The 26,154-nt window shown below is 37.8% G+C and overlaps 2 protein-coding genes across 2 annotated transcripts in view; both read left to right on the top strand.

Annotated features, from left to right (window-relative positions):
• Positions 1 to 361: 361 nt before the first annotated feature.
• On the top strand, positions 362 to 21,687 carry EID2 (EP300 interacting inhibitor of differentiation 2). The gene is made up of 3 exons (XM_074231585.1): positions 362 to 537; positions 1,098 to 1,324; positions 21,601 to 21,687. Exons 1-3 carry the CDS (start codon positions 362 to 364, stop codon positions 21,633 to 21,635), a joined length of 438 nt encoding a protein of 145 aa, XP_074087686.1. The 3' UTR covers positions 21,636 to 21,687.
• Positions 21,688 to 21,717: 30 nt separating this feature from the next.
• The window catches only part of TBC1D1 (TBC1 domain family member 1), a 252,928-nt gene continuing 248,491 nt past the window's right edge, over positions 21,718 to 26,154 (top strand). Inside the window, exon 1 of the mRNA XM_074231584.1 lies at positions 21,718 to 22,134. Coding sequence (XP_074087685.1) covers positions 21,718 to 22,134 — 417 coding nt within the window. The remainder of the gene's footprint in view (positions 22,135 to 26,154) is intronic.

Below are 26,154 nucleotides of genomic sequence, written 5' to 3'. Positions count from 1 at the left end.
AAGGAGACAGTGGATTGGGAACGGGAAGAAGAGGTCAGAGGTAGACCACAGCGTGATGGTCATGCCAACTGCTGAGAAGGGAAGAGGGTGCAGACCCGGCCTTCCTGACTGTGCCCCCCTATTGTCCGGCCTTCTATAAATAGATGGTAATCAGACCACACACACACACACACACACACATACATCACAGTCTCTGTTTTTCTCTCTCTCTCTCTGTCTCTTTCTGTCTCTCTGTCTCTGTCTGTCTCTATCTTTCTGTCTGTCTCTGTCTGTCTCTGATTCTCTCCCTCTCTACTCTCCCACCCCGCCCGGCCCTGATTCTAATCCTGCCGGGGCAGCTGCCGTAGGGAAGAGGAGGGCGATGAGACGGGCGCGGGGTCCCTCGGTGCCCTCCCCCGTGCGCCCCCACCTGCCCCGGGCGCCCCTAGGCCGGCGGCGGAGTGAGCCGGGGCCGCGTGTCCCAGGACGGGCGGGCGGGCCGCGAGGGAGGCCGAGGCCGGGGCGCCAGACCCGCACTGCAGCAGCTGCTTCCTGCGTGTGACGGGCCGGGAGCCGTCCTGCCGCCGCGGACCAAGTCACAAGGTCGGGCGGCCCGGGCCGCCCCGGGCATCTCTGCCGCCGCCGCCCCGGGCTCTCGGCTTACACAGGGGAAACGCGAGCAGGCAGCTCTCCTCCCGCGCCCCTCCCCCTCCGTTCCCCCTCCCCTCTCCCCTCCCCTCTCCCTCCTCCCCCTCCCCTCTCCCTCCTCCCCCTCCCCTCTCCCTCCTCCCCTCTCCCTCCTCCTCTCCCCCTCCCCTCTCCCTCCTCCCCTCCCCTCCCCCTCCCTCCTCCCCTCTCCCTCCTCCCCTCTCCCTCTCCCTCCTCCTCCTCCTCTCCCCTCCTCCCCCTCCCCCTTCCTCCTCCCCCTCCTCCCCTCTCCCCCTCCTCCTCTCCCTCCTCCCCCTCCCCTCTCCCTCCTCCCCTCTCCCCCTCCCCTCTCCCTCCTCCTCCTCTCCCTCCTCCCCCTCCCCTCTTCCTCCTCTTCCTCCTCTCCCTCCTCCCCCCTCCCCCTCCCCTCTGCCTCCTCCTCCTCCCCCCCCTTTCCTCCGCCTCCCCAGGGCCCCCGCCCGGCGGCCGCCGCCGCTTCCCAGACGGGTGCCTGTTGCTGCGGCCGCGGGGGAACCGATCGCGTCGGAAGCGGAGCCGGCGGACCGCAGGGGCCCCGCAGGATGGACGGGAAGCCCGAGCCCGCTTCTCCCGCTCCCCGCCTGCCGCGGGGCCGCCGGGGAAGCCGCCGGGCCCCGGGGCTGCTCCTCGCTCAGAGCCGTGCGGGCGAAGGCGGCAGGTAGGCGCGAGTCGGGGGCCGGGGGCGCCCTCCTCTCCCCCGGCCCCGGCCCCGGCCCCAGTCCCGACCCCGGCCCCGGCCCCGGCCCCAGTCCCGGCCCCGGCCCCGGCCCCGGCCCCAGCCCCAGCCCCAGCCCCGGACCGGAGGCGGGCGGCGCGGCAGCCCGGCGGCGCTTGGTCTCGGGCCCCCGTGGGCTCCGGAGCCGCGGGAAGTTCTTTTGCCGCCTTGGGATGCGCCGGCCCTGCCCGGCCGGCCGGCCCCGGGCCCCCGGGATGAAAGCGAAACCGTCACGTAGCCGGCGCTCCCGGGCCCACCTGATGCTCTGCCATCCCTCTGCCGTGGCCGGCCTCCCGCTATCCGCCTTCACCGCGCCGAGGGGAACTGGGAGTGGGGGGCCGGGCCGGGCCGGGCCGCCCTGCGCAACTTAAGCGTCGGGAAGGAACTTTGTCCTGCTCCGAGCCGCGCTCCCGCTACGGCATCCCCATCTTCCTCCTCCAACCGCCCGCTGTGTAACATTGTATCGTAATTGTTAAGTCTCTTCCTGTTCAACGTGTGGCCGAGTTAGCCAGGGAAACCTGCGGGAGGCGCGGGAGACCCTTGAGCCACGCAAGATACGGCGGTCTCACCGCTGAGATTCTCCCTGCAGTCAATGGCCGAAGCATCTCCTTCCCTACGAGAATTATTATCATTATTATCTTTTTAGGTTTTTGCAAGGCAAATGGGGTTAAGTGACTAACCCAAGGCCTCACGGCTAGGTCATTCTTAAGTGTTGGAGGCCGGATTTGGATTCAGGTCCTCCTGACTCCAGGGCTGGTGCTCTATCCACTGCACCACTAGTCGCCCCAGACAAAACCCTTAAATACAACTTTCAATTGTAAAGATCCAGGATTTTGGGAGCTCCTATTTAGTTTGTTGAAAAAAATGCAAACTAATATGACTTTATGATGGCTCCTTTTTTTTTTGTTTTTTGTTTTTTATAATTCATATAAATGATGTGGAATAAGATTGTACAAATGTAGTGTAACAAATTTTTGGAGGATTTTGACTGTTAGGTTAAAAATTCTTATAAAAATATGTTAAGTAATCAAAATTACTTATTTTGTCTTTTGTGATCTCTATCCTTTGACTGATGATGCATTTTCTGCAATAGTTGTGAAACATACCTACCCCCATTCTTCTCTCTTTTTCTGTCTCTCTGTCTCTTTCCACAGTGTGACTCTTTAAAGTTTAGGGGTTTATTCATCATGATATCTGGTGTAATATGCTAGTCTAAAACTATTTTCTGCCAAAATACTCTTTCATTTTCCCTGAAATTCTTGTTTACTAGAGAATCATTCCCTGATAGTTTGTGTTCTTGAGTTTATTGATCTCTGGGCTATCATATTCATTTGTTTCTGGTTATTTCTGTTCTGGTCTGTTCTACTGGCCAACATTTAAAAATAGATATTTAGCCATTATTTCAAGTTGAATTTCAAAGTAATTTCATTTCCTCATTTTCAAACTGAATCAAGGGTATTTGCTTATTTTTAATTTTATTCTTAGTGTAACAGACAACTGCAAAGCTAAAAAAAAACAAGAAAAAATAAGAAAAAGCAAAAAAACAAAACCCCAGTCCTTTGTTACCTGTAAATCTCCAGAGCCTGAACAGGGTGACTACTCATCATAGATGACATTGACACTCTATGATTCTAGGAGCTATAAGGTATCCTCAAGGATTTCTGTTGTGTCTTATGAATGGAAACTATTGAAGCCCCATTTTTGTAAAATGACACATTTTAAAAATATAAAATAATCTGAAAATGCTTCATAACTGAGATAAAAGGCTTTCAATCCCCCTAAGACAGGGGATGATGTAACATAGAAAATGATAGAGATTTTTCCTATCAATTGCAAAATGATTACTTTTTATTTTTATCAGTGGTGAAAGTTTAAATTCTAGGGTTCTAAGATTTGCAAATGGGAACTCCTAAAATCTAATGCCCTATTCCCACAGCATCTTGGGGTTCCCTTCTTTCATAGGATCCCAGACATTGCATGGTTTAATTATAATTTGCCTATATCTCTAGTGCTCATTATAATATTTTACCATATTTGTCATAATATCCAGTAGGATCGTGGAAAAAAATGGGCCACAATGAAAGATTACCTTTCTCTCCACTCCAGTTCTGACATTTAGCACCTAGCAAACCACTTTGGAGGAGATGCCAGAATTCCCCTAGCATGGGTTATATCCCTGGATTAGGCCATTCAGCTGTGAGTGAATGATAATCTTCATGTAACCTTACACTTTATTTATTACATCCATCAGTGATGTATTGAGCATATACCACCAGTGAATATGGAATTCTGGTTCTCATATGTGGGAGAGGCTTATTAGGTCCATTGTCTATCTCCTTTGCCTAAAAATATCCTTTGTAATGCAATATGTTGTAGCAGATAGAGTAGGCTTAGGATCAAGAAAATCTTGGACTTAAATCCTGTCTCAGATTCTTCTCTGGATTTGTGAACATCTTTCCTTGAACCTTCATCTTTCCCCTTTATAGCAATTTAGTCCCAACTCTCCTAACAGTCTTGGAAACATTGCTTCATCCCTGATCATTTAGATGTCTGAATGATCCCAAAATAGAAATTGTTCATTTGTCAGCTTGAAAAAAGTTTTCCTGACCAGTGATGCCTCTGTCCCTTCCTTCTTGACCTTCTCAGGTTAAATGTCTTATTTAGACCAATACTTATTCATGTTTGTCTGCTTCCCTTTTTCTTCTTTTCTGTCAGTGATCTTGAAAAACATAGAAAAATGGAATTTGTTTAATAACAGGCATTTGTGACTTAAGTTAAGCTTGTTGTTCGTTCATGTCTAATTCTTCATGACCCCATGAACCATAATAAGCTAATGTTGTCCATGGAGTTTTCTTGATAAAGATGTTGATGGGGCTTGCCATTTCTGTCTCCAGTGGATTAGGGTAAACAGGTTAAATGATTTGTCCATAGTCTAATAACTATTGGGTGTCTGAGGTTTCTTGACTTCTGGACCAGTGCTCTGTCCACTGAGTCACCTAGATGCAACAAGTTTAGCTGCCTGTGCTTAATATCCAAGGGAAGTATAGGGAGAACAGAGCTCTCCAATATGGCAATAATAATCATAACTCACATTTATATAATATGTTTAAAGTTTGCAAAGTATATATTATCTCATTTGACCTTCCTGAAACTGTAAGGGAGATGCTATTATTTATAATTCCCATTTACAGATGAGGAAACTGAGGTTCAGAGATTAAGAGATTCATACAACTAGCAAGTGTGTGATGCAGGATGCATATCCAAGTTTTTCCTGGACTCTTAAATCCAGTATACTCTAGTGTGTCACATTTCCTTTCCAAGCAGAGAACCTTTGGGCTTTTAGTTTGGAGCTTCTCAGATGAGGCTAGCTTAAGATACTGCTCCTTGATTATAATAATAGCATTAAGAGGTAGAACAGACCGGATAGGGCATGTAGTTCCTCATTTCTCTGTTAAAAAAATGAAGATCTCTTAGAAAGATGAAGCAACTGAAGGAAGATGCCACCTCTAATCCTCTGTTCACTCTATCATGTTGCCCTATTTAGGCTACCCTTTAGATCTGGCACACATATTCCCTAAGAAGTTACTTGTTTATCCTTTAAAGCATATTTTGAAATCTATGAAAGTTTATACTTTCCAGCTGCCATAACATTTCAAAGCCTGTGTTTCTATTTTGTAGGAATTCTAGGGTTTGATTTTAAAAAAGTCAATTAAAAAGCATTTATTAAATGCTTGATATATGTGCCAGTTACTATGCTAAGTATTGTGATGCAAAACCGAAATTAATTTGCCATCAAGGAATTTACATTCTAAAGAAGGGAGAAGAACTTGGATAAGTTAAAGTATGTATTGAACAGATCCAAGACAGATTAAAAAATACCCTGAGCCAGGAGGAGGTGAAGGGTAGACCAATAGACATTAGCAGCTGGGGGACCAGGAAAGTCCTCATGAATAAGGTTATAATTGAATCGACTCTCTCAGAGATTCCAGAATGTGGAAGTGAGTGAGAAAAATGAGAATTCTAGTTATGTTGAATAGTCAATGCAGATTCAGGGGTATTGTCATGGAGTCATGAATTCAGAGATTGAGGAGTATTGTGTATAAGAAATCATGTCTGATAATTGGATAGCAGAATGAAGGAAGAGAAATAATGTGCAATAAAGCTGGAAGTGTGAGGCCAGGATGGGGCCAGGTTGGGAAGAGCCTAAAATAATAAATGAATGGATTTACATTTATTCCTAGTGGATTCTAGTGGAAATAGGGAATCACTAGAGTTTATTAACTGTGGGGTAGGATGTCATGATCAGAATGATGGTTTGTGGAAGATGCATCAGAGTGGGAAGAGACTTGAGATAGGGAGATCAATTAGGAAGCTATTGGAATAGTCCAGTTCAGAGGTGATGGCCTACTAGACTAGGGTGGTAGATTTTGTTTCTCGGAGGGAGTTTGGTGAGGTACTAGGGATTAAATGACTTGCCCTAGATCATATAGCTAGTAAATGTCAACTATCTGAGGCTGGATTTGAACTCAGGTTCTCCTGATTCCAGGACCAGTGTTCCATCCTTTGTGCCATCTGACTGCCCCTAGGGTGATAGTCTTTTGAGTGGAGAAAAGGGAAATATGGGAGAGAAGTTAAAAATGCTGAGATTTGGCAACTGATTGGATATATTAATTGAGTAAGAGCAAGTATTTAGGGATGAGGTTATAAACACAGGTAAGTAGAAGTATAGTGGTATCCTGGAAAAAATAGGGAGATTGGGAAGCTTTGTTTGGAGGAGGAGGAAAGGAAAGGTAATAAGCATTCTGTTTTGGGCAGGCTGAGTTTGAGAGGCCTGTGAGTCATATAGTTCAAAATGTCTGTTGGTGTTTTAAGTCTTAGGAGAGATGATAGGATTGCATTTATAGATCTGAGGTTTATAGAGATGATCATCCAACCCAAAGTTGCTGATGAAGCTACCAAAAAAAGAGAATGTAGAGAAAAAACAGAAGAGGACAAGGTTAAAAAAAACCCCACCTTTTCTTATTTTTGACCTGTATCAGTCTTATCACCTAGATTAGCATTTGAAAAAAGTTATTTGGAATTTGACAAACACTTTTAATATATTATTTTTTATTTCCTGAAAAACAGCATGAGCCTATTGAGCAATACGTTACTTTTTATTTGTGCCTAAAGAAAAATTACCTGACAAAGGAGATTCATAATTAAACTTTCAAAGCAGCCTAAAATATCATGTATAAATTTGCTAGAATGAGGCACAAGTTGAAATTAATAAAATCTGGGTAATCCCAATTATCCTTGGAAGAAGGGCAAAAGAAGAACTTTATATTTGGAGATTGGGGAAAAAACTAAGTATCCCCCAGACACTTGGAGACTTGTTAGTGCAGCAGACAAACTGATATGTCTAAAGATCAAATCCTATTCAATTAATTTGGTAGTTCCTAAATACCCCTAGTAATCAAACATAAAATTATCTGACTTTTAAAACTCTTTATAACCTAGCCCCTTCCTCCCTTTCCAATCTTCTTATACCTTACTATTTTCCACATATTCTATGATCCAGTGACACTGGTATTCTGGATGTTCCTCGAACAAGATACTGGATCCCCTGACTTCGTGTCTTTTCAGTGGCAATCCCCCATGCCTGAAATTTTCCATCCTTGTCTCTGTCTACTAATTCCCTGGCTTTCTTCAAATCTCAGCTAAAAAAAATACTACTTTCAGTAGGAAGCATTTCCCTCTGAGGTGATCTTTTATTTATCAGCATCATTGGTACAGAATTTGTATGTCATTTCTTCCTTTAGCATGTGGGCTGTTTCCACCTTTTTTTGAATGTCTTTGATTTAGCACAGGGCCTAGCAAGTAGTAAGTTCTTTGTAAATGCTTGATGACTACTTGACTTGATTGTATTTAATAAGCCAGGAAATTGGAAGCTATCAGCAGTCCTTCCTCTTGGCCTTTGGGCATAGGATAGGAGGCAAAGCCCTGGCCTTACTGGCATTTCAGATGTCTGTGAAAGGAGGGCATGGCCTTCAGGGACTTGACCCACAGACATTTCTGGCAAGGAACCAGGTAAGGCTGGAAATCCACAGGTTGAAATGTCAGTAGTTATTGGCATGATCCCATACTCCTTCAGACTTACTGGCAGGCCTCCCTCTTGGCATTCCACCCAGCCACCACTGCCCTTCATATTTCCTGGTCAGCACTTCCACTGCTTTGTCTTCATCAGAAGCAGAGTATTTCCTTCACAAAAACAAAAAAATTTGAGGAGCCCTGGTTTATACTATACTAGTAGAAATTTAAAGCCTGTGGTATTGTAAAGTCAAAGGTAACTTAAAAGAGCTTAAGAGAAACCTCCTTGTTTTTTGGTAGATGAGGACAAGAAGCAGCACTGAGAAGTGAGGGAAAAAAAACTAATGAATTTGGAGTCAGGAGACCTGAGTTCCAGTTCTGGCTTTGCGAACTTGCTTCCTTTTGTAACCTTCAACCTCACTGGGCCTTAGTTTCCTCTTCTAAAAATGAAGAGCTTGTTCTAGTGCATATTAAATACAATATAACATTATGCTATATTTGTCATCTCTGTAAGGATATTCTATCTACTGGCATCCATTTGTAGGGGACCTTCCCTATGGGTAGCCTTTTTGGCTATTCTCCCATATTTACACTTGAAGACTTGAAGTCCCTCAGAGGAGTCCCTTAGAGGAGTTTCTAAGGGTAACTGTTGGACTATATTTCTATATAGCCTCCACTGTATGTTTCCCATTAACAGTCAGCTCTTAGATTTAATTTTTTGTTGTTGAGTTGTTTTGCAGTTGTGTCCAACTCTTTGTGACCTGAGTTGAGGTTGTCTTGGTAAAGACACTAGAGTTGATTTACCATTTCCTTCTCCAGCTCACTTTGCAGATGAAGAAGTTGAGGCAAACAGGGTTAAGTGACTTGCTAGGGTCACTCAGAAAGTAAGTGTCTGAGGCCAGTTTGAATTAAGGAAGACAAGTCTCCCTGATTCCAAGTCTGGTGCTCTATCTACTATGTCACCTAGCTTCCCTTTAGACTTCATTAGCAAGATAACATAGAAAGAATGTTTAATATAAAAACATTACCCCCAAATAAGATGCAAATTCTTCCAAAAATACTCTTAACATCCATGGAAAGAGTGGGTTCATACTTAGAGTGATAATGAAGAACATGTATAGATAGAGGCTATCTGTGACTGTGGGGGTAACTCAATTCTTGGGATTAAAAATCCTTTCTCCTTAAGTATATCTCTGATAATCTTATCTTCTGGGTAGACCACATGGCTGAGCCTTCAGAATTCTGCTCTTTACTTAGTACCTCTTTCTCACATAGAGTCGCACTTCCTTAATCTTGGGTGACTGTGTTACTGTATCAAAAATCTTATGTATAAATTAATACCTGTCTTGTCCAATGATCAATTCTGTGAAGGTCTGTGAAGACCATTGAAGTATCTTGGGCCTTTGGTGGCTACATTAAGGTGTGGAGGTGGGGTAGATAGATTTCTACCTCTTATATTTGATTTATTTAGTATAAAGAACTTCCAGTGAAGAAATTCCCGTTAACAATGCAGATCAACAATTTAAGTTTTAGAGAGTTGTCTGGGACAATCAGGAATAAAGTACACATCCAGTATATGTCAGAGGTTGAACTTGAATCTTAGTTTTCTTGATGTTAGGACCAGATTTTTACTCTCTAATTACTTCTCTGAAAATACAGCTTGAGGTGAAACACTAGTCCATACTGGTTTCATCTGATATGATAAAAAGGACAGACAGACTTCTTTTCACAAGTTTGACGTAAGGAATGAAAGGGAGGATGTTGCTTTGGACTGGCTTGGGCACAGAGATTTGTAGGTACAAGACACTTTAGGTGTAGAGATGTAAAGGTGCTGATGATGTCATCTGGGTAGAGTAAAATGGATAGATCAAGCAAATAAGGAACTTGGTTATGGGGTGGTTGGCTTAGGGATAAGAAGCAATAATCTGGTTTCTCTAAGGATTAGGGGAAGCATTTATAGAACTTGAGAGAAAAGCTTAAAGAATACTATGATGTCTCAGAAAGAAAATGAGAAGAGGAAGCTTATTCTTTCCTGCTCATAAATTTTCTAACTCTTCATTTAAAATTGGGATCAAAATGATGGCTCTCAGAAGAGTTAAAAATGTTTGAAAGCACATGTGTTTTGTGTGTGTGTGTGTGTGTGTGTGTGTGTGTGTGTGTGTTCCATAGCTAGGGGAAAAAACAAAGTTGATCTACTCAGAGACATAGCAACATAAATGTACTAATTCTTGGTGTAACTTGTGGAAGGGGGAAAGTAACACTTTATTTTATTTTATTTTATTTTTTAGGTTTTTGCAAGGCAGTGGGGTTAAGTAGCTTGCCCATGGCCACACAGCTAGGTAATTATTAAGTGTCTGAGACCAGATTTGAACTTAGGTACTCCTGACTCCAGGCCCGATGCTCTATCCACTGTGCCACCTAGCAGCCCCCAAAGTAACACTTTATAAAAGCAATCCTTGGAACAATGACTTCTAGAAATTGGGTATAAACCTAGAGAGCTAAAAACCAAGATTCTGTCTACAAGTTTTAAAAACTTCCAGTTTTTAATTTCTTCTTTGTGATCAAGAAACAACTTGGTAGAATATTAGCTTGATGCTTCTTTGCTGTGGATAAGACTGTTACTTGATAGGTCCGTTTATGTGTACAGTATTTTGCCCTTTAAATGTCTGTAGTGACTGTTTTTACCTTTGCAGTCTTCGTATTATCTTCTGTGGGTGTTTTTTTGCATTTGTTTTATTAGTAACTATTTCCAAGTCTCTAGAAAGTGCTCTGATGTTTTAGAGTAGAGATCACTCCAAGTCAGCACTCTTAGAGTTGAAGTTCAGGCAGGTTGGGTCTAGCTGGAGAAGCTTTGAGCTTGGTGTGGTCAAAGACAGTCTTGTAGGCAGTACAAGAGAATCAACTGAATTGTGTACAGAGATGCTCATCAGCAGGAAGTTGCGCTGGAGGTTAAATTATTTTGGCTAGGGACAGACAACAATTCAACAGAGCTCTCAGTTCATTGTAGCACCATCTTGTTCTATAGTGATACCAACAAATTGACAGAAAAGGGTCATAAAATGCTCAGATTTTCTAAAGACTACCCACGAATATTTATTTGACTGTTGGTGCATTTAATTGCTTTGTTTAATGTCCAATAAGTTGGCAAGCTGTTGAGGAATTGCACCAAATTCTTGTTGTTATTCTCAATATTAATTAAACCAGAAGACATAAAGTAGCCATTGCTGTAAGAAAGGACAGCTTGCAAATTCTCATAAATTCAGCTAAAGGAATTGGTGGGACTGTTTCTCTTAGTCCCCAAAGGCAACAGGAAATATCATTTCATGGGATACTTGGTCACTTCATTTTGTAGTGCTTTTAAAGAGGGTAAACAAGTCATCATGAATATCACTGTGTATGATGTGTCAATGATAAAGAATGAATAAATAAAGCATTTCTCTAAAGAATTTGGTAAAATTTAAATAATTTGGCAAATATACTTTTATGATGTCTGTGAAAAGGCAGACACAAAGGTGGTAGGGAAAATCTGTATTGGAAGACATGGTTCCAGGATCTAAAAATGTAAGAAGCCAAAGTCTTTGACCATTAAGATGCTTAATATTTGAATGTCATGGATACTTTCCCCAATTCAATTCAATAAACATTTGTTAAGTGTCTGCTAAGGTACTGTGCAAATAGACTCAGAAGATGTTAAACATGGTGAACACTGATGATCATAAAAAAGAAATTGGCTCCATCATTAGTTACATAGTACAGTAGTCATTCCAAAATCAGTTACCTGGGTGCAGGTTATTGAATGATTAGAACAAAGGTCTAAGTGAGTATCAAATTAGAACAAAGGATAAAACACTGAAAACAAGCCATGTTATTACAGTAGCCACAACCTAACCTATTTTAATAAAAAGTCACTTCAAAAAATGGAAAAAATAAACATTTACAGTCATCATTTCTCATTCAATTGCTCAAAATTTTAAGTTGGATCTATTATTTTATCATTTTGTGATCAAGTGATCAAGATCACATCCTATTCACATCTTCCTGTGACCCTATTCTCTCATAAATCAGTTGTGGGGACATTGATCCAACATGCTAGATTTCTTCATTTTCTTCTGGCATCATTTCTCTGGTAACATCATTTGTTTCTTTTCTTCTTTGAAGTTCCTCGTTGGGTATAGCTGGCTCACATTTACCATATGCTTCTCCATTGCTCTCTGCGAGATTATCATTTCACAGACTTGTGTTCCTTATTGTGTAGATATGAAACCACAGATCTTTGTTTCCTAGAGAAGTTTGGGCACATTAAAAATCTCTGCAATTTTCTAAAGACAGTATAACTCTCTCTTCCTGTCTAATTTTTTAGACCCAACTGTTGTCCTTTGTTCTGTCTGATCCAGATAGAGTGATGGGTAAACTCTATAACTGTTTTTTATCCAACTACATGTAATAATCTCAGTAATAGATGTTCTTAACCCACCTGATTTTTCAAACTCTTATGAGTGGTTTTAGATGTCTTCCAGGAGGTTCTGCAATATCCTAGGACTTAATGCAACCAATGTAATGTCATCTGCAAACAGTAGCATCTGGAAGATCTTACCTCTCACTGAGGATTTCTTGTTAACCTAAACTATGTATTGAATCTCTGCCAGAGGCAGATAGCAGGGGCTAGTGGCCCTGGAAACAAAAAAGACCTGAGTTTGAAACTGGACTTATATACTTACTAGTTGTTATGTCCCTGGGCAAGTTAATTAACCTCTGTTTTCCTCAGTTTCTTCAATTGAAAAATGGGGACAATAGGACCTGCCTTACTGGGTTCTAGTGAGGATCAAACAATATTTGGAAAGCATATATATAGTGCTTAGAATATCATAGTAAATTAATGTTTGTTCCCTTTTCTTTCTTCCATAGTAGTCATGAACCATGTTGGCAGCATTCTCCTTCTTATTTTATTCTGTAATTGATTTTTGTGATCAGTGCACCACTGAATAAGACTATTTCTGTTTTTATCTTTTTTCAAAGAAGTGGAAATCATTTTATTGTGAGACTGGAAGATACTTTATTGAAAGGGAGCTTTTAAGGTCACATTTTCCTCTACTGATTCAAAGGTTTTTCATAATCAGCAAACAATAAAGTGGTAGCTTTGATTCTATCTATCCTTTGGTCAGTTCCTTAATGGTAAACTTATAGATCTTTATAGATTATTGCTTGTAAAAACCTGGTTGATCCCATTAGTATCTTCCCTAAGGATTCCCTGAATAAGTGTGTAAATGAGTCTCAGAAGAGTTTTATAAAAATGAGAAAGTAGATGTTGTTTGTGCTCTCCTTTGGACTGTTTCTACCATCTGTAGGACTATGATGTTCTAGTATGGTGATCCTCTGGTTCTTAATGATAAAAATTGTTTATTATAAAAATCTTTGTAGATCTTTTTCATTGTCTTCTGTATTTTTCTCCTGTTTTCATCCTCACATGTCTTTTTTTTTTAGTTTTTTTTTGCAAGGCAAATGGGGTTAAGTGACTTGCCCAAGGCCACACAGCTAGGTAATTATTAAGGTCTGAGACCAGATTTGAACCCAGGTACTCCTGACTCCCAGGCCGGTGCTTTATCCACTATGCCACCTAGCCGCCCCCTCACATGTCTTTGAGATGACTTTATTTGATTGGAGCTTTTGCCAAACTTTCTTTTAACTGGTTTTCTTTCACTGCTTCTCTTTGATTTATGAAATGCAACTGCATATGATCTTCCATTGTCCTTTTCTGTAAGATTTTACAAACAAGTTTATATTCTAAATTAGTATTGCCTCTGGCTAGCATCTTTCTTTGCTTGGCATGTAAGTATAATACTTTCTGGCTAAGGTTTTTTTTTTTAAGTTTCCTTTAGTTTCTTTGTTATAGTAACTGATTTACAACAGATAGACCTCTTCATAAAACTAGACTAATTAATGTTGAAACCCTTCCAGCTATCCATTTCCCATTTCATTTCAGGTACTTGTTTAACTAGTTCAGGATTGAATTGTTTCAATTGTATGTCATAGTTTCCTTATTACTACTACTACTCTAGCTTTTTACAAATTCTTATCTACACTCTTACAAGTTGGCAGTCTGACAGTGGACATATAGATGACTTAGGAATTACTTTTACATTAATAGTCTTTCAGTATCTTAAAATCTGTTTCATTTTTTCTTGTTATTAGGTATTCACCTTTCCCAGGACCCATCACAATTTCTTTTATTGAATCAATTGGACAATCATTAAGTTTTTGTTATTTGCTAGTCATGTACTAAACACTGACCTAAACGCTGGGGCTGCAAAGTCCAAAAAGAAAGAAACAGGACTTCTGCCTTCTAGGACCACAGATCTGTGTATACTCAGAACACATACACACATACATAAATATAAGATAATATGTTTTAGGAAATCTAATTTTCTCAAAAAGAGTATTCATAATGTAAAGATGTGATGCTCCTATGTATGCTCCTCTCTTTCCTTCTTACTCATGCTTTCTGATTCTTTAAAAAGTTTTATTATGCCCCTGAAAAAAACCTCCAAAATGAGCATTTCCACATACAAAACTGAAGGAAAAACGGTGGTTGCTTATAAAATCATGAATCTCTACCTAAAACTCATTTTTAAGTGTACAATAAGGTATCTCTTTGTCAGTTTCTATTCTTTTTTGTGCTCATTTGTGTATTTTAAAATTATTCAATTATCTTTTCTTTCTTAAGCAATACTATTACTGATCTCTTTTTCTGCCCCCATATAAACAAACAAGTCAACAAACCAAACTAAAAATCCTGCCCCCAGTTGAAAAAAGAGAAACAAAATCCTTGAAAGAAATAAGCATTGGGAAGCAAAATAAATATATACCCCTGTCACTTCCAAAAAGATAGACTAAATCACCTCTCTCAGGAGCTGGAAGCTTCTTCTTATTTCCTATGATAGTGTAGTTGGTTATTGGATTGATCAGAGTGTTCTAAAGTCTTTTAAAAATTAATTCAGGGGGCAACTAGGTGGTGCAGTGGATAGAGCACCGGCCCTGGAGTCAGGAGTACCTGAGTTCAAATCCACCCTCAGACACTTAATAATTACATAGCTGTGTAGCCTTGGGCAAGCCACTTAACCCCATTTGCCTTGCAAAAACCTAAAAAAAAAACCCCAACAAAATAAAATTAATTCAGGTTACAATGTCATTTTTATTGTATAAATTTTCTCTTGCTTGACACTTTGTAACCATTCAAATAGTTCTCAGAAACTTTCCCTTTAATAATTTATTTTGGTACAATAATATCCCATTACATATATATATGTACATATGTGTATTTATATATATATATATGTATATATATATATATATATATATATATATAATTGTTTGTTCAATCTTTCCCAATTGATGGGAACTCCTTTTGCTTCCAATTAAAAATATTTTATTTTTCCTCAGTTTTGGAAGTTTCCTTCCAATTCAAAAATTTTTAAGTTCCAGATTTTCTCTCTACCCCCTCAGGTTGCCCTTCCCTGATACAATAAGCAATTTGACATAGTTATGCATGTTCAATCATGAAGTAGTAGTCATGTTTGTAAAAGGAGGTACAGATTCAAAGAGAAAAAATACATGGAAAAAATAGTATGCTTTGATCTGCACTCAGACACCATTAGTTCTTTTTTTGCCTTTTTAAAAAATATCTTTTTCTTTTTTTACTAGTTCTTTCTTTGGAGGTAGATAGCATTTTTCCATCATGAGTCTTTTGGAATTATCTTGGATCATTGTTTTACTGAGAAAGGTATTTCATTACAATCATATTTCTCAACCAGTTGATGATATCCTCTGTATTTCTTTGCCACCACAAAAAGAGTTGCTACAAATATTTTTGCACAAATAGGTCCTCTCCCCATCTTAAAAATACCCCAAACCTCTTTGAAATATTGCTGGAGTATTATTGAGTCAAAGGGTATGCTTAGTTGTATAGCCCTTCAGGCATAGTTCCAAATTGCTCTCCAGACTGGTTGAATCAATTCACGACTCCACTAACAGGGATTTAATATCTCAATTTTCCTATATCTTCTCCAACATTTATCCATTTCCTTTTCTGTCATATTAGCCAATCTGATAGTACCTATCCATACTTTGGTTTTTTAAATTTGTATTTTTCCAATCAGTAGAGATTTATAGCATTTTTTTATCTGACTGTAGATAGCTTCATCTGAAAACTGCATGCTCCTTTAACCAATTATCAATTGGGGAATGACTTATATTCTTATAAATTTGAATCAATCCTCTATATATTTGAGAAATGAGACTTTCATCAAAAACACTTTCTACTTTCCTTCTTGGTTGCATTTGCTTCCAGTATTTTACTATAAAATTTTGTACATTTAGGATCTGTTATTCTTTCCTTTATCTCTTTGGAATATAGGCCTAGGATTGCTGGGGCAGAGGGTATGTACAGTTGAGTGACTTCTTATGAAGAGTTGGACTAATTCATAATAGTCTTTTCTGCAAATGACATTTCCTTCTTTTTGACATCTTTGACAATCTGCTGAGTTGGAATCTCACTGAGATACTTTAATTTGCATTTCTCTAGTTGTGATTTATTAATAATTTGGAATTCTTCCTTTGAGAAATGCCTTTTCAGATTCTTTGACTACTCTACTGGGGAATGACTGTCATATAGTTGACAGTTTTGTTATATATTTTTAATATCAAATATTTATTAGAGATATTCGCTGCTAAGTAATTTTCTCTCTGATCTGTTATTCTAATTTTAACAAAAATTTATTTTTTGCACAAAATTTATAAACTTTAAGTAATAAGAATGTTCCATTTTATCGTCTGTGATCTTTTCTACCCCCACCTTTACCCTATCTGTAATTACGACATGTATTTCCTTCCTTCTTTGCTTCTTCAGTTTGTGATGTAGGTCATGTATCCATTTGGAACTGATTGTAGTATATACTCTGTGAGCTGTCATTCTAAACTCAATTTCTGCCAGGATGCTTTCTGATTTTCCAGTAATTGAACTAGCTGATTGGTAAGTTCTTGCCCAGCTAGTTAGGATCCTTTGAGTTTATTGAATACTAGGCTACTATATGCATTTACTCCTGTTTATTATGACCCTAATTTGTCCCCCTATAGACTTTTTTCTTTTTACCAGTATCAGAGTTTTGATGTTTTCTATTTATCTCTCACCCTTCTCACTTATTCCTAATTTTTTAAAATTGAAATCACAAAGTGTTAAGGTATATGTCAATTTAATTTTGAAGGTATTGTCAAGTTCATAAATTTTCTATACTTTTTCAAATTATGAAAATGTTTTTGTTGCATTTAGGTATATGATAAAGCCATTTCTGCCTACTCTTTTCTTTGTCTTTCCAAGTCCAACTTTCTATTTAACTTCTGGTTTTGTTCATAGAATGTCAAAACTGATATGATTCAATTCCTCTAGAAAGAGGGCTTGTTGGTCATCAGATAAGGATTTTACATTTATAATGTTGTGGTCAAATTAAAGTTAATACAATGTCTAAAAAATTGTGTGATTCTTAGTTCCTTTTGTTCTATTTTGTTTTGTTTTGGGGTTTTGTGGCCACTCTGTCTCTGCTGCAGCAGAAATGAAAGAGGACTGAACAGGACTAGGAGCCTTCTGGAAGTGATCCTCTTCATACTTAACTAGACTAGTCTTAGAAAACAGACTCTTTGTGTTCTCAAGATTATATGCAAAGAAAGCCTTTCTACCATGGTATAGCCTCATTGTGTAATCACAGCACAGTAAAGCATCAAAGTAAAACTTTGTGGAAGAACTTCTTAGAAAAGTTTAATAATTTAAAGCAGTTTTCACAACAAGGAAATTGAGAGATCCCTGAAATTGTCAATTAGAAAAGCCTTAATCTCATTGCCAAGTAGAGATACTTCATAACCAAAGGATACAAACAGGGTATAAACATACTTGCAAAACATTATAGAGAAGAATAATAGGAGATTGTGTCACCTACCTGGATAGTTGAGGAGAAATCAAGCTGCAAACATAAGTAGGATAAATGATTTATAAAGGGAGTTATTGGACAATCATTTCCTATAGTGCTTAACAACACTGGTGAAAGATGAACCTAGGAAGCCAATAAACTGGATCAGCATGGTACAGGTCTGATGGCATTCCTGTAGTGTTCTAATCTGCAATTGAAATTCCATATTTGGATTCGTATCTGGTATACAAGGTGAGAAAGTAGCAGTTGTTCTTAAGATGATGTCAGAAGGCAGTGACTGTTTCTGACCAAATACATACAGAAGAAATCTGGGTCAGAAGGTGGCATAATTTAAGAATAACAGATTACTTATATAATATTGAAATAAGAGAAGATTTTTTTAAAAGGAAAATGATCACCAGAAAGTATTTTTTCTTACATTTAAAAAATGGTTTCCAGCACCAACAATTACCTAATCCATTGTTCAAATCTATAAGATCTTTATGAGAATGATTATTTATACATGTAATTATTTATTTGCATATTAGCTAATAGTGTAAGTTATTTGCATATAGTTGTAATAACCTTCAACTAATATGATACAATAACTTAAAGATAATTATATGTTGTAAAATATAATTATTTTATTTACACAGTTATAACTTAGCTATACAATATAATATAATCACATATATATTTCTTTATAGTTAATTAAATTAGAAAACATTTATCCAAACCTTCTTGCTTCATGAGTTAGGAAATGGCATCTTAGATGGGATAAATATCTTGCCCAAAGTTGCGCCGCTAATAAGTAGTAGGCAGGATCCTTTTCTACTCCATGCTGTCAGTGAGTCTTAATTACTTAACTGCTATAAAAACCTGACTCTTTAACACTAAGATTCTCCTCGTGACCCTAAGTGACTGTTTTTCATGAAAGACCAGTCTAAGAAATTTTAAAAATTATAAGGGACATAAGGGAAAATGGGAAGAGACTGGTTAGATTTACATAGTCTGAAATGTGGTACCAATGATGAATATTGCTCATGAAATGTGGCATAAAATTTTTTCATAGAGAGTTAACACCAGTAAGAGAGATGAACTGGTCATGTTGTAAGAGTAAAAGATAGCCTGAATGTTGCAGTAATATAACTGAGATGATAAAAGATCCATTGCCCATTGGGTGAGCATACTTTATGGAGGTTTATGGAAAGATGCATTTAAAAAAATCACATAGGATGAGAAGATGTGGGAGGCTGTGATCCACTATTTGGAAACATTGGTTTCATCAAAGTATTTAAATGAACTATTTGTAGGACCTAGTTGATGCTACTTAAGGAGCTGTTAATCTATTTTAATCAAACTTTTTTTCAAAAATGATGCAAAATAAATTTCAACCCAGTTGAAATGGTCATAAATCCTGAATTAGCAGGATTACTAGGACTTTTGCTTTCCTGCCAAAGGTTTTGCTGAGATACTGACAACTATATTTTCAGTGATGCTATAATCTTCATGAATTTCCTTAAAATTTAAAAATGTTTTGTAAAACTAAAGTTGTATATATTATTTACTAAACTGTTAGAAAGTAGAAAATTTAAATAGGTTAAATATTTATTTTATTTGCAAATTGTTTTGCCTCCAATGACTGAATTTACTTATATATTATATTAGTTTGGTATAAGAAAATGTAAAATAGTTTTATTGTGTTTGTTGCTATCATGCTTAAAACCATGCTTTTTCCAATACTTGTTCGAATTTTATAACATTAATTAAATGCATGAATTATTTAATCAATATTCCTTTTTAAAATAATTTAATGTTTTCAACAAAAATCTGTTTTCTTTTCCTCCCATTTTCTCCTTCCCATTAAAAAAAAAAGTCCAAAAGAACAAAACCCTTGTAATTATTATATATGGTCCAACAAAGCAAATTCTCTCATTGGTCATGTCCAAAAATATCTGTCTCATTCTGCACCTGGAGTCTGTCACCTCACTGTCAGGAAGTGGGGAACATGTTTCATCATTGCATTAATATCCTTTGTAATAATCACAGGACATTCTTCTTCCCCAATCTTGGGATTAGCAGCTGTCAACAGAGAAAACTTTAAAATAGATTTAGTTACAGGAATGAAAATTGAGCCAGATATTTCATGACTCTTGTCATCTGCAATTAAAAAATACAGCTTTTTTAGAGAATTAGCTGTTTGAAAATAATTTTTTTAATCTCCTAGGAATAGCAATGCCCAAATATAAAAAAAAAACAACTGAATTATATTTTCATGAAGTATATTACATATCTAAACTGAATGTGGATGTTTTCATAATTTTTTTTTAATTAAAAGACAACCTGAAATGTATTCCAACTCCTCCATCAACATTTCTCTCTGCTGCCTCATCTCCGAGGTGGAGGTGATCCTGGGCTCTCCATACCCTGCCAGTAGAGTGCAAGCTTAGTATTTTCTATGAAATTGAAAGGGTTTGGTGTATAGACCTGGTGAAGAATTGTGTCTCTTGTTTGAGGATCAGCTTTGGAAAGGATTTGGTGCCAGGTTGCCTGCCAAGGAACACATTTATTTATTTTTTTTAAAGCTTCAGCTATTCTTGAAGATTATCTGCTACGTTGTAGAAGGTTTTTGTAAGTCAATCAATCTGTAAATATTAATTAAGTCTATGTGCTAGACACTGTGCTAAGTTGAGGATACAGTTGTAAAAAAAGACTCTCCTTGTCCTCAAGAAATTGCCAGTCTAATGGAGAAAGATAACACACAAAAGGAGGCTGAAATGGAGTTGGGGGGAGAAGGTACCCAAAACAGGAGCATGATGAAGAAATTCATAGAAGTGCAAAAGCCTACAGAGCCAGGTGGGAAATGAAGAGATGACTCTCTTGGGCTCACTTCTTATATGGAGATATTGAAGTTCATGACTATTCCTTTGCATTGGAAGGACAGAAAGTATTGAGGTGGTGTGAATAATGAGTAGTGAAGTATGATATAATTATGTTATTGAAAAATCAACATAGAGGTATGCCAAATGTATACCTCTATATATGAACAAGTATAAAATAACCACATATGGTAGTTATTTATATATATGGAAGTACACAAATTATTACAAGAAAGATAGCTACTAAAACTATATTCCAAATACTCTAAATAAGAGAAATAGATTTCAGAGGATTTTTTTTTTAATGTGAGTCACCTATTTCCTTAGGCATTTGATATCTCAATATTAGTTTGTTAATTCAAGTATAAAACAATCTCCTTTTCTTAGCAGATAACATTTAGAATCTTAAACATATTGAGTTTGAGAGTCTTTAATTTTTATTTTTTGGAAATATAGCTTAGGTCGGTGGCAAAGGGATCAGAATGCTGAACTTAGAGGAAGGCCCTAATCTCTTTTTTTTAGGTTGTTTGTTTTTTGTTTTTGTTTTTTGCAAGGCAAATGGGGAGTGGCTTGCCCAAGGCCACACAGCTAGGAAATTATTAAGTGTCTGAGACTGGATTTGAACCCAGGTACTCCTGACTCCAGGGTCGGTGCTTTATCCACTGCCACCACCTAGCTGCCCCCTAATCTCTTTTTTGCTTTAGTTTCCTCATCTATAAATTGAAGTTGTTGAATTTGATGGCTTCCAAGATTTCTTCAAGATAAAGAAAGACCTATGACCCCGTGAATTAAAGACTTTAAGACAAATCATGAAATTGTTTTACTATTATGTTTGCCTTTGGTTGTGGCTTCTATCTAATTCTCTTTATTTAGTCTTCTCTAGTTATGTTTTTTGTAATCTTGTTGTTGTGGTAGTTATTCAATTTTGTTTGACTCTACCTGATTGAATTTGGGATTTTCTTGTTAAAGATAGTAGAATGGTTTTCCATTTCCTTCTCCAATATATCCTCGTTTTATGGATGAGAGATGAGTGCCTTGACCAGTATCTATTAGCATAGATTTTGATATCTGAACTGTAGATTTGGAGCCTTTTCTTCTGAGAATGACTTAGTCTAATAATTACCTCTTTCTGAACTGTAGTCTTCTTTAGACATTAGTAGAAAATTCTATTGGAGAAGGAAATGGCAAACAACTCCAGTATCTTTGTCAGGAAAATCCCAAATGGAATCATGAAGAGATAAACATGACTGAAAAACAATTGAACAAAACAAGGAAATTCTATATGATTATTAAATGTTCATTATCTCTTTCTTTTCAGAGTTCTGTATGAGAAGTAAAAGATTTGTTTTTTAAAAAGAGAAAGAAAAAAGATTGCTTCATCTGAAGTAAAAAACCAGTGGTGACTCTTTACTTAGTTTCCAAGACTTTTTCCAAGATGGAACCCATAACATTTACAGCCAAGAAATATGCATTTCCTAATGAGATCTCAGTGGACTTCAGCCTTCAGCTGGTGGGTTCCTTGCCTGTACATTCTCTGACCACCATGCCCATGTTGCCTTGGGTAGTAGCAGAGGTCCGAAGACTCAGTTTGCAGACCTCCAAAAAAGACCCTGTCATCAATCAAATCCGTCTATGTGTTTCTCCTGCCTTCCTGAAGTGTGAACCTGACCCAGGGAAGAGTCAGCAGTGGGATCCACTGATCTGTTCCAGCATTTTTGAATATAAACCCCAGCAGGTCCACAAACTGATTCATAATAGCCATGATCCAAGTTACTTTGCTTGTCTGATTAAGGAAAATGCAGCAAGCCAGCAGAGTATCTGCTATGTTTTCAAGGCTGATGATCAAACTAAAGTAAGTGGAGGTGGAGGGAGGTCTTGCAATTAGGTTTGTTGTATGGGAATTTTGAAAACTGTCTGAAAATGAGGATGCTACCCATTTGCAGATGTATGAGTTATTTTGGTAGTTTAGTAATTCTGTGGCTATTTTCATTATTGTCTCGAATAACTCTTTTACAAAAGAATATTACTTTGGGAGTTCAGTTCTTTTGAACTATCACCACAGGGAAACCTTTCCTAATTGTAAAGAATTCTCCTATATTTCTTGAGCTGTTTGGAGGGCATTGGATGGGACTGTGAATTGGAGTTGGTATTCAGAATTAGCAGTAGATCTGGGTTTCAGTCGTCCCCTGTTGTTTGTCCTTTGGTCAGTGATGACCAATGAAATAATGGTCTTGACTCATGAATGAATTGTATTTAAGTGAAGTAGAGTTGCTCAAAATCCTCAACCTTACTCTCTCTTCCAGAGTCACTGAAGTCTAGTGGCAAGACAAAAGTCAAGGGTGCCCTATAGGTGAAGAAGGCAGGGTAGAGAAATTTGGGAGTTGAGTCACAACTTGACTTTGATGCCAATTGATGAGGATCCTGGGCAGTTAGGTTTGGCCAAGGTCCTGAGGTGAGCCCATCATATTAATTTGGGTCTTAATTAGGGTTAGGGAATTTTAACTCTGTTATTTAGGTTTGCTTTTCTTTGGGGTATCTAAACATAGGAGAAATCTGAGTTTGACATATGTGATCTTGTTAAGAGTGCTTCTTCTCCTAAGGAGAAGCAAAAGAAGAAATGATGGAGAAAGAAGAGGAGGCATTTGAGAGCTTGGCAAGACAGGAATGAGAGAGGAGGAGTCTGGGGAAGACAGGAATTAAGTGGAGAAATAGAGGAAATGGGGGAAATAGAAATAATGGAGAAGTAGTGGAAAGTGGGGAGATGGCACAGGTGGAAGGGACAGGTGTGCTGAGCTCTGGCTGCCTTATCACTCTGGTGGTCTTTCCATCTCCTGACCTCGCTTCTCTATGTCTTGTGTATAACTTCTCTTTTCTTTTCCATTACTCCATTGCCTTATGTCTTCCCCTTGGATGCCATCTTTGGTTCATCCAGTCTGTTGTTTCTTCTTTGTGATTAATACTGAAAACAATTCCAAGTATATTAATTACACAATCACTATTATATTTGCATGGTGGGAAGGGGAGAGAAGAAAAGGAAGTACTGATTTTCACCTACTATATTCTAGGCATATATGTGTTAAGTACTTTATAAATATTATCTTGTGTGATTCCATGCAATAGCCCTGGAAAAGAGGAGAGATTATTATCCTCATTTTACAGCTGAGGAAACTGGAATATGTAGAGGTCAAGTGACTTGCCCAAGGCCATACAGCTACTAGGTTTCTGAGACCAGATTTAAATTTAGGTCTTCCTGAGTCCAGGCACAGCACTCTATCCATTATCCACCTAGCTGCCTCATAAAGAGTAATAACCAAGATTAATAGATGAAATGAGTATAAAACTTAAAAATTTACAAAATATTTCATTCATATTTAGTACTCCTTTGAGTACTAAACAATCCAATGACTTGGGTACTTTACATATTATTATAAGGTATAGATGAAGGAGGTCAAGTAACTTGCTCATGGTGAACTACTTTTAAAGAATGAAGCAGGATTAGAATTCAAGATTTGTTGACTCTGAGTTCGACATTTCAGTCTGACTTGGTACTTGAGTTACTGAATTTGGAATTGAGAATTCTGACTATAGCCCTATAAAATGGGCTAAGTCTACTATCGACCTCACAGCTTTGTAAATCTTTACATGTTTCAAAATTCATTCATAAAAATATATCTTGAGTACATATTTTCCTTTTGGGAAATTCTTGTTAAACATTTTTCAGCACAACCCTGAATAATGTACCCCCTCCCCTGGTCCCAGGAAAGAAAACCTTGCCTTAGAGAAATTATTTTTATTTTATTCTCTTGAGGCTCAGCTTTAGAGAGTTACTAAGAGAGTTATTTTGGTGATCTTGGAATCAGAAGGCTGATTTTCATTCTTGGCTCTGATATTTATCACCAACTGGACCTTAGGCAAGACTATTTTCCTTGATGAGCTAAAGTTGCCTCATCTTTGAAATGAGGGGAGGGGATGGTGGACTTCTCATAGGCTGACTTCTTATTGGAGACATTATAGAGAATATTTTTGTAAAGGAAGGAATTGGATTAGATGGCCTCTCAGGACACTTCTGACACTGAGATTCTGTAATTTTTTTAAGAGTAGTATGGGGCGGTTAGGTGGCGCAGTGGATAGAGCGCTGGCCTTGGAGTCAGGAGTACCTGAGTTCAAATCCGGCCTCAGACACTTAATAATTACCTAGCTGTGTGGCCTTGGGCAAGCCACTTAATCCCATTTGCCTTGCAAAAACTTAAAAAGAAAAGAGAGAGAGTAGCAATGTGAAGAGTCTAGTTCATTTGAATTGAACAAGATTGTTTAAGTCATTCAATGGAGGTCTTAAGCTGTACCTCTACATTCCCTCTGTCTGCCCTTTACCTTCAAAACTGAGAATCTTTATTCCTTTAAGCATTTAATTTTATATGCCACCCATATAAACATTAACATTTCATTTAAACAATTTGTTAGATATTATATGTTAGTTGCAAAAGTGGATCAGCAAGGGGCATAGTAAGAAGTGGATAGAGCTTCAGAAAGAGTTGAGTTCAAATTTGACCTCAGATACTTATTAGCTGTGGGACACACACACACACACACAGTTAACCTCTTTTTGCCTCAATTTTCTCAATTGCAAAAATTTAGATAATAATTGCACCTACCTAGCAGGATTATTTTGAGGATCAAGTGAGGTAATATTTATAAAAGAGCTCCTTGCAGTGTATGACACATGGTAGGCTTTTTATAAATACTTATTCCCTTCTTTCCCTCCCTGCCCCCCAATCTACATAGATGATTTCCTCTATACCCTTACATGAGTGCATATATTTTTTTAAAAAAATTTTATTTTCTTATAATTGTCCAAATATTTCTTCAGTTTTGGCTCACTTTCTTCTTGACCTTCAGCCAAGCCCAGAATTCTGGAATTCTGCTTTTTGGAACCAAGACATAATATTTAATTGAATAATTGCAAGCTTGCCTTGACCCAGGGTGGAGGGAAACATATTTTTTTCCTTTGATGTTTTCTATGAATAATCAGTTTCTTTTAGTATTAATATAAGGTTTGTTAGGCCTATGCATGTGACCCCCCAAATTCTCAGATCTCTAGGATGTGTGATCAGCATCATTATCTTATGTCCTGATCTTCCTTGGAGACTTTTGCTTTGACACATTGTTTTACTTTTATTTTACTTGGCAATAATTTTGTTTATCAATTTCCATATTGCTTCACATTTAGATCGATTTTAAATAGAATTTTTATAGGTTTTGCATTCATCTGCATTTATTACTAGTTAGTTGTGTTAATTATATTATTTTTCTTAAATATGGTAATACCTGGAAGGTGGAGGAGAGGAATCATTCTGAATGAATCACTTTTCTTTTTCAATAAGATTTGTCTGGAAAGCAAAAAGGCCTGATTTTTGGATATCTTTATCCTTTTTTGGCATTCTGAATTTAGTATTTTTTTGCATTCTATTTTTATTTTTAAAATTATTTTAAAATTCAGTTTTATTTTATTTTCAGTTTGAAATTCTCTTCCTCCTTCTTCCCATCCTCATCCATTGAAAAGGAAAGAAAAACAAAACCTGTTAAAATATATATAGTCATGCCAAATAAGTTCCCATGTTAATCATGTCCACAAATAAAAAGAGAGGAGAAAATATGCATAGATCTACAATCTGAGACTATCGAATTCTTAACTGAATGGTTTCATCATGAATTTTTTGGAATTATGGTTTGTCATTATGTTGATTAGAGTTCCTAAGTATTTCAGATTTGATTATTTTTATAATATTGTTTTTCCACAATTTAGTCTTCAAAATTTTAATGTCACAGACATTTCCTTATTAATTATGACATTTATTATTATATATGATTATAT

This window comes from Macrotis lagotis, chromosome 3 (assembly GCF_037893015.1).
Source record: "Macrotis lagotis isolate mMagLag1 chromosome 3, bilby.v1.9.chrom.fasta, whole genome shotgun sequence".
Taxonomy (NCBI): domain Eukaryota; kingdom Metazoa; phylum Chordata; class Mammalia; order Peramelemorphia; family Peramelidae; genus Macrotis; species Macrotis lagotis.
Note: the sequence above shows the minus strand (reverse complement) of the source record. Positions and strands in the feature narration are given on the sequence as shown.

Coding starts and splice junctions, on each gene's coding strand:
- EID2 (XM_074231585.1), top strand. CDS start 362: ATGAGACGGGCGCGGGGTCCCTCGGTGCCCTCCCCCGTGCGCCCCCAC. Junction 538..1,097: donor GCAGCAGCTGCTTCCTGCGT/GTGACGGGCCGG, acceptor CCGCCTCCCCAG/GGCCCCCGCCCGGCGGCCGC. Junction 1,325..21,600: donor CGTGCGGGCGAAGGCGGCAG/GTAGGCGCGAGT, acceptor CTTTCTTTTCAG/AGTTCTGTATGAGAAGTAAA.